Here is a 9,083-nt window from a genome sequence, read left to right as displayed (position 1 = left end):
TGCTTAGTTATTAAATTTTGTATAAATTACGATTATTTCCCTCACTGATATGTCCACAATATAGTTCCTTACATTCGAAGGCTTATACCGATTCACGATTACTTCGGAAAACATGGATTCCTAGTTGAAAGTTGCTATATTCCAACCCCTCCATACGCTCCTAAAGTTTGTCAGCAATTTTTGAAATCATCCTGTATATTGATGATCCTTTTGTCTTCACGCATCCCGTCGATGCGCATTATTATACGACGGATGAAATCGATATTCATTTATTAATATCTAGTGTGTCGCTATTTATAATTATATAGAGGGAGATCGTTCGCGATGGCATCCGATTTTTATGACGCACACAAATTTTTTAATATTTTTCGAAACGGATTATCAACGCGTCACATATTTATCTTCTTTTCGATAAATCCACACGATATTTTGTTTTCATTATTATTAATTATAATATATATATATATATATATTATTTTAGTATTAATCATTATCCGTCATTGTTAATAAAATTAACAATATAAATTTAATAATAAATTAAATTAAATTAACAATAGAAAACTTATAATAAAGATGCAATAAAATTACAAATATAATGGGTCAGCATACTCTTCTTTTATGAATTTCAAAATGAAACGTTTTCCTCGTGATACAAAATCGTGAATTACGAGATCCAAGATGGTTCGAGTTCCAAAAATACGACGGTCTCGTTCGATGTTTCTGTGCGCTTACCGTATTATTAAAACACCAAGGTACATTATTGTTTCGCGCGCGTCTACGTCTTATCGATGCAAGTGAGGATTTTCGACATAAAGGCGAACTACTCTTTCACTTTCATTTTATAATGTAATATTTTTTTTTTTTTTTTTTATTACGCACCTGACACCTCCACTCATTCAACAAGTGAACAAGGCGGTGAAAACAGAAAGAGCGAATGGATTCCGATCAATTGGAATTGTGCGGCCGACAATTTTCAGAGCCGGATATCATTGAGTCGGTTAGTAAATCTCAATCTCTCTTGTAAAACGAAAGCTGAGAAAGAAGCCGACTGAGAGAGAGCGCGCTCGCGGGAACGAGAGAAAAGAGAGAGAGAGAGAGAGGGAGGGAGGGAGAGAGAGAGAGAGAGAAACGCACGCGCAAGATAGCGACGCGACCCGTCGACGGGACGGATGATACTATGCGTCGACGACCGGCGACGCCGTCGCACATGCGCGTCCTGACGCGCCCCTGTTCGTTCACCGATTTCGATTTTAGTCACTCCCGGGTTCGGCTTCGGAGAAAATCGTCTCTCGGTCCTCGTGTAACGCATGGCCACCGCCCGAATTCGTACCGAGCGCAAACGTTAACGATCTCGCCGTTTAGCTATCCGGAACAAGAGCATCGACGAGAAAGGTAGCGCGTGGCTGACGATCTCTGTCCTGTGGACCTTTTTTTAGGATATATATCGTAGGTGAGGATGTAGAGACGGAGAGGCGACGATATAGATGGGAACGCGCGCGCGCGCGCGCGGGCACAGATCTCCGTCTCATTTCTCGCGGTATCGCGACGATTCTATCTGTCGTTACATCCGAAATAACCGATCTCCGATTTAACGCATTCCATTTCGGTTATCTCGACGGATAGACTCGACGAATAGGAGATTTCGAGAGCTAAGGAAGTCGGACGCGAACACGACGACCGCGACGCTTGTTCCGTGACGGGATGGGAAAGGAAAATCGATCGGACATATATACATATATATGTATGCATATATATATATATATATGTAGTATGTATACACACACATACATACACACACACACACACATGCTACGACATCGAGGATCGGTAGAAGAAAAATAAAAAAAAAAAATTCAATGTGCTCTCGAATCCGTGCGCGAATACGGACATCCACTTCCACGACTGCTCTGACTCGATGTGATCGCACGCACTTGTTACAGTCACTGTTTTATAGCCGGTCGCGCGATCTCCTCCGCAAACAATAAACTCCATTAGGCGACGCAGTGCACATGGAGTGGGTACGCCGCGAAACGACACACGCGCAGAGACAGAGAGAGAGAGAGAGAGAGAGAGAAAGAACTCCCTCGATTGAGGATAGAAGACGCGAGGAGGATGCAATTGCCTGGCATAGAAAAGAAAAAAAAATCAAAGTATAATTGTAGACGAACGTTTTTTTCACTGCCGAATCTCAGATCGTACTAAAACGCAACTGCGAACACATGCTTTTATCCTTAGCACTTAGCACGTGTGTGTAACAGAAAGGGAAAAAAGATGGCGCGTGCGGTAGAGCAAGCAGTGGCGTAGCAAGAGTATTTTCTTTTTTTTTGCCCCCCCCCTCCCCCTCCCTCTCCATCTATGATATGTACATATTTAGATTTCTCGTTATCTTTTTTTTTTCGCGTAATTTTTTCTTAGCATGCAGACATCAATGAAACAACGAAACACGAAGATACATCGAGGAATTATTTTTGATATCTAAAGAATTTGTGTATATCATGATAAACGTCGTTGAGATTTTATTGATTTTATTTTACGTTCCCTGGCAAGCCATTACATTTTTGCTACACTTCTGTAATAGCGATTCTTTTGCGTTGCGATGCATATATTTGTAGATATTCTTTCTGAGAGATTTCAAAATTAATTTTGCATTGATAAAAGATCAAACTTATCATTAATTCGATGTAAAACAACGAAAAAATGTGAATGATTGGAATGTATAATTGTCTCTCTTAATACTTGATAAAAAAACACATTTCTATGAAAATGCGGCAAGAATCATAGTTACAACGATCGAGCTTGCGTTTGGAATTGTAATTGTGTATGTAACAGCTGATTCTGACATTTCTGATCGGCGAAAACGTTCAACAACTTAAATTAATAGGATATCTATTTTCTGCAAAAACGTGAAAAATCTGGAATTCTGAGGTATTTCATTTTTATCTAAAATCAGGACATTTAAAAAAAATTGTATTCAAACTTAAAGAACTCAAAGAATTTTTTTCAAAAATACTCTCTTTAATCATTTTGTTCTTATATTACAAGCATCAACAATCAGATTGGCCAATGATTGTGAATTATATGTTTCAAATATATTATAAATATATTTTAATTACATTTATTCTCTCTTTGATTATATATTGTCATGGCAAAAAATACTGAATATACAATATTGAGTATACATTTTTTATTGTAATTTTTACAATTAATGATAGAAAATGAAAATAGTATGCAAATGAAAAATGCTTATAAAAGTCATTTAATTTTTTCAGTACATTTTTAAATTTAATATTTAAAATTTAAATAGTTTATATTGCTTTCTCAGGAAAGCTTTATTTTTATGAAAATTTTTTTTTCAAATTTTGATGCCAATATGTTCAGAATGTTTTGAAACGTCGAAAAAACATATTTTTACAAAATGTCCGTTTGTGTGTATGTGCACAAAAAACGACGTGATTCCTCTAACTGTCGTAAATTTTGATATAACGGGCTAAATTTTTTTATATGATTAGAGTATCATTAAAGGTTGGTTGGTATTGTACTTGATTAAAATCGGTGAAGGGTTTTTTTTATAAAATTTTGAATTTTTCAAAAAAAGAATGTTTTATCTTTCGTAAATTTTGAGATATCATTAAATATTTTTACATGAATAAAATATCATTAAAGAATTATTTTGGTGTTGAATTTGGCCGTATTTATAATTATGATATTATGGAGGATAAGAAATAAAATTATGAGGAAGCAATATGCAAGTTTCTAATTTGCACCATTTTTTTTCTTTGTATGAGTGAAAAGCATTAGAAAACGCACAAAAAAAACTTATTTTAAAAAGTTCCATCTAAAAATTCTTTAATTTTATCTAGAATTTTAAACGAATTATCTGAAAAATTATGGAGTTTTTTTACAAAAAACTTTGGATAGATAATTTATTGATTAATATGTTGATATATATATATATATATATATATATATATATATATATATATATAGATATATATAGATATATATATATATATATATATATATAGATATATATATATATATATATATATATATATATATATATATATATATATATACATATTACACATATTAGGTTATACAAAAAAATGATAAAAGATTTTTCGACTCAGTTTGATCCGCTCTATCTGCACACGAGTTTTGTCTTCATTGATCTGGGACACTCTGTATATATGTATATATAGAGGGTGTCTGATAATAATTGCCCCACCCGAAATGTGCAAGTAGAGCGGATTAAACCAAACAGAAAAGTCCTTTACCATTTTTTTTGTATAACGCTTAATAAAAGAATTATTATTGAGTAAAGTTTGGTCAAACATCGCCGATCTTTAGCCGGGCGTACGTCAGTAAGTCGCGCTGTGACAGTTGAACGCACACTACCGGGCTAAAGATCAGCGATGATTGTCAAACTTTACTCAATAATAATTCTTTTATTAAGCGTTATACAAAAAAATGGTAAAGTACTTTCATGCTTGATTTGATCCGCTCTATATGCACATTACGGGTGGGGCGATTATAATTATCGCTGCCGCTCCCGCCAAAAGAATAGTAATTAATAAAGAAAAAATTCTGTAAAACCCCAAGTCTGTAAATTAAAGGGAACAGGTGCCTCATGAAAATATAAGTTTAATAATCTGGTTTCTTTTCTATTTTTTCACTTTTTTTTCAAGATTTTGTTTAATATTTTTAGTATGATAAATAGTGTAATTTTAAAAGTTTCAATTAAATAACGTATGGATATTTATAATTACTGATTATTTGATTAATATAATTGATATAATAGTTATTTTTTATTGAATAAAATTATATTTTGTATGATCGACAAAAAAATTCATTAAAATTCGATTGTTTTGTCGCACTGTAAAAAGAATTTCCTTAGTTGTTAATACAGCTAATTAACAAAGTAAAAAAAGTCTTTCAAACTTCTCTTTTCAATTTTCAAGAGGCACCTGTTCATTATAATTTATAGACGAGGTTTTACAGAACTTTTTTTTTTATCAATTATTATTCTTATTTTAAGGGACGGCAGCAATAATTTTTTTTTTAATGATCACTCTAATATATATATATATGAATACAGAGAATAATAAAACATCAGTTTCAATTTGCGCGCCAATCGTTTGAAATTTTTTTTTTTTTTGGTCCACAGAGCCAGAGGAAGATTCGCGTCAATCCAATTTTCGGCGGGAGGAAAAAAACGATCACAACGACCTCTACGGACAACATTAGAGAGAGTCTCGCGATGAAGCAGGAACCGGAGGACGAGGAGGACTGTTATTTTGACGAATCGAGTATACCGTCGACATCACCGCCGGCCTTACTCCCACCACCGGCAACCCCAACTCCGCCGACGACGACGACGTCCGCGTCGTCCGGCCGGCACGGTAGCGTCACGCACCGAGTGCGTTCTCACGCGCGCAGTTTACGCGCCATGGCGAATCCCAGCGCTGTCTGGGCGCACTTCGACCTGTGCGCTAACGATCCGCTGCGCGCACAGTGCCGTATCTGTGGGGCGGTTGTAGTCAGGGGTGGCGCGAACCCGCGCCAGTGCGGCACAACGAACCTACATCGGCATCTCAGGGTACATCACGGCGGTAGACTGATCGGCCGGCGATACCATGGTAAAATTTTTTGGTAATTTCGGGATATTTTTTTTTTACGATTAGAAATGTATAACGAGTGGCGCGAGGAGTAAGGTCTTTCGCTTTATCAAGTTAGACTTGTTGCAAAATATAAACTAATGACTACTCTTTAATTTAGTCTTTGAGAGAAGATTGCTGCATTTGTCCCCACCTTGCAAAAGTTTGAAGATTTTCCCTTGATAAAAACATCCAGCTCTTGATGTTGAAACCATTCTTGAATAGTGTTCTGTACCGCTGCATCATCTGGAAATCGTTTTTCTTCAAGATGTTTTTTCAACAGCCCAATAAATGAAAATCGGAAGGAGCTTAATCCGAGTTGTAGAGAAGATTTTCCATGATATTTCAATCAAATAATTACAAAAATTCTTGAGTTTAATGTATAGGTCTAATATTATCATGAGAAACATTCATAAGAAAGAGGCCTAGACTTCTCTAGATAGAAGCCCAGGTCTCTTTGAATTGCTTCTTTGATGATGCAGCAATACAAATTGCCGTTTAAAAAAGATTTAAATATCAAGAGCAGGATTTTTATTGAAAGGGAGATGTTCAAACTTATGCCAAGATGGGACAAATGCGTCAATCTTTTCAAAGACTATATTGAAAAGTAATGATTAACTTTTATTTTAATGCAACAAAACCAATTTATGCATAAATTGCAAATAAAAGTCAAATAAAACCTTTGTTTTTGATTCATCTTAATATGTCGGAGTAGGATTTTTTACAATTAGGAATCTGGAATTTATAAATAAAATGAAAAATTTGTTAGAATTTTTTATTTTTTTCAATTAAAATTATTTTGTCAAAATTACAATTTAGGAAATAAAATCGCAAAAAGAATCATTTGTAACTATGGAGAACCATATCTTAACAAGAAGCTTTTCTTGATATGAGCTATTATTTGCAATGATATATTTCTTCTTTGTTACACAGTTTTACAATCGTCATCCCAAAGTAATACAACTGCTAAAACTATAAGGATAGCTACGCAGTCCTTAGTGAGACCTCATATTCGTAATATTGCGCCAACGCCGCTACCTCAACAGCAGCAACAACAACAATCACGGCAACCAAAGACTCTTGTATTAAAAACTATTCCACTGAAAGTTAAGCAAGTTGCACCTACGACTATCAAAATGCCACCACGGCAAACTAATCAAGGATTACCACATAATGTCGTCCATCAACAACCTACAGAAGTATATAGATTTTTTGCAAATATTATATTTATTATATGAAGAAAATATGATGCAGCGCAGAGATTTTTATCAAGTTTGTGCTTTTCTGTTTTAGGTTTGCTTGAGGTGGAACAGTTACCATAGTAATATGCAAAATAGTTTCCCGTCATTGTTAGATACAGAACAATTTGTCGATGTGACCTTAGCATGCGAGGGGCGATCTGTGAAATGTCACAAAATGATTTTATCTTCATGTAGCGACTATTTGGCAGATTTATTACGGGAGAATCCATGTCAACATCCTATTATTCTAATGAAAGACCTAAAATTTTGGGAAGTAGAGGCCTTGGTCAAATTCATGTACCGTGGAGAAGTTAATGTCGCTCATGATAAGCTGCCACAATTATTGAATGCCGCCGAAGCATTGCAAGTGAAAGGATTAGCTGGTCCAAGTCCCTCATCTCAAGTAAGTCGATTAATACGATTCATTATATAATTAAATTTTCTAATATTTTTCAAAGAACAATTTTCATATTGATTTGTACTCTTTCATTGACAGAACGCAAAACCACCATTACTTATACCTCAATCGAAGTCATTATCGTCTCAACTTGTAGTTCCTAGAGATATTGCAGAAACCAAAGAAAATAAAGTATCACCTCCGAAAATATCTACATCTAGCCCTAAACGTGCACAAAAGCGACAACAATCCGAATCCATAGAGCCAAGACCTTTCACCAAAATACGTTTACAACGACCTGTTACCCCGACATCCCCGTGTGCAACCGTGAAGATGGAGCCTTTAGATATACCTCTTAGTCCGACGGAAATATTTTCAGAGAATAATGAAGATGTTACACCTTCCTCAGACTTTGAAAAACTTATGAGCTTGCATGAGGAAGATGACCCAGGTGGCGAGGAAGTCAATGATGGTGACGAGAGATTACATTTTTGTGAACTGCCAGGTCCACCGGATTTAAACGATAATGAAGACCAAATGGAATTTGTACCTACTGATTTCCTAGAACAACAACAAGAAATTGTCGAAGAATCGGAATCAGGTTGTAATAGAGACAATATTAAAAAGGACTCTGTCGATTATGCTTTCGTTGATGTCGGGGAAGACAACGGAATTTCCCAAAAGGCCATACAGCCGTTAAAAGAAAAAAAAGCGACATAGTAAGATGTAAGAATATCTTCATGTAACCTGAAACTTTGTGCTACAAATTTCGATTTATATAAAAATATTCGTGATTTGATCTCTTAAAATCTTTAAAATGACACATTTTTTATTAAGACAAAATTTAAGTTTATTGACATAATATACTGATATAGATGACAGTGTGTGCAATCGAATTACAAAGATTTTTATTTTCTTGGAATCTATGTATCAAAAATACTTGACAGAAATTATTTAATGTCTTGTTCATCAAACTGTAATGAAAGATTAATATTTTATCATTTCTATGAATGTAACATTTATGTGAGGAAAATAGAATACATTAAACATATTTCTGCTAGTCCAAAGCATCTTTTTCCACAGAATATATATTTATTTAAATCTTTTACATATGTAACTAACTTTATATATATATATATATATATATATATATATATATATATATATATATAAATATAAACACACACACATACAATATAGATATGTAGAAATGCATTTATAAGAATTAATAATACTGTTATATCAGAACATTATTCAGTTGTCTCGTAAATCAATGTGTGATTAATTTTATTTTATATAAAAATATAAATTTTAGCATCTATAGAATTGTGTTGTAACTTATTTTATCTATAAAAATAATATCAGATTGTAATTATTTACATTGAATATGTATTAAATAAGCTGTATTATTGTTGCTGGTGTTCCCACTGTAAAGACGTAAATGATTGGAATATAGGTGTAAATTGTAACATGTGAAGATACATCTCATAAAAATAAACAGCTATTACAACACAACTCCACATGTATAACAAAATCCGTCATACATTAAACTATGTTTAATGTCTGTGAAATATGAATCAATTTTTACACAAATTAAAATAAAAGTTTTCTTTATTATACTCTATGTATCCATAAAAAAGAGGAAGACATTTTTGACAATTGATTTTTAAAATAAAATAATGATCGCATAAAATAATTTTGAGACTGCAATCAATTAAAAACGATTATTTTACGTTTTTCTCGAAGCTTTTATATAACTTTGTATGTTTTGCGATATCACGGAATTAA

At 33.7% G+C, this 9,083-nt stretch overlaps 2 protein-coding genes across 3 annotated transcripts in view; one reads left to right on the top strand and one right to left on the bottom strand.

Annotated features, from left to right (window-relative positions):
* LOC126852253 (putative fatty acyl-CoA reductase CG5065) overlaps positions 1-9,083 on the bottom strand; it is a 186,942-nt gene that overhangs the window by 144,821 nt on the left and 33,038 nt on the right. The gene's annotated exons all lie outside the window — the stretch shown is intronic.
* Positions 597-8,410, top strand: LOC126852255 (protein tramtrack, beta isoform-like). 2 transcript variants are annotated; one of them, XM_050596859.1, is made up of 5 exons: positions 597-1,392; positions 5,168-5,639; positions 6,591-6,856; positions 6,951-7,301; positions 7,395-8,410. In XM_050596859.1, exons 2-5 carry the CDS (start codon positions 5,261-5,263, stop codon positions 8,013-8,015), a joined length of 1,617 nt encoding a protein of 538 aa, XP_050452816.1. In that variant the 5' UTR covers positions 597-1,392; positions 5,168-5,260; the 3' UTR covers positions 8,016-8,410. The 2 variants fall into 2 exon arrangements, with proteins under 2 accessions (XP_050452816.1, XP_050452815.1); XM_050596858.1 differs by having other exon boundaries at positions 597-1,450.

Source organism: Cataglyphis hispanica, chromosome 10, assembly GCF_021464435.1.
Source record: "Cataglyphis hispanica isolate Lineage 1 chromosome 10, ULB_Chis1_1.0, whole genome shotgun sequence".
In the NCBI taxonomy this organism is placed as follows: domain Eukaryota; kingdom Metazoa; phylum Arthropoda; class Insecta; order Hymenoptera; family Formicidae; genus Cataglyphis; species Cataglyphis hispanica.
This window is presented reverse-complemented; position numbering and strand designations above follow the sequence as displayed.

Bases quoted from the DNA above. Each gene is read 5' to 3' on its own strand.
- LOC126852255 (XM_050596859.1), top strand. From the start codon at position 5,261: ATGAAGCAGGAACCGGAGGACGAGGAGGACTGTTATTTTGACGAATCG. The intron at 6,857-6,950 runs GTATATAGATTT...TTTCTGTTTTAG, and splicing joins TCCATCAACAACCTACAGAA to GTTTGCTTGAGGTGGAACAG. The intron at 7,302-7,394 runs GTAAGTCGATTA...TTTCATTGACAG, and splicing joins GTCCAAGTCCCTCATCTCAA to AACGCAAAACCACCATTACT.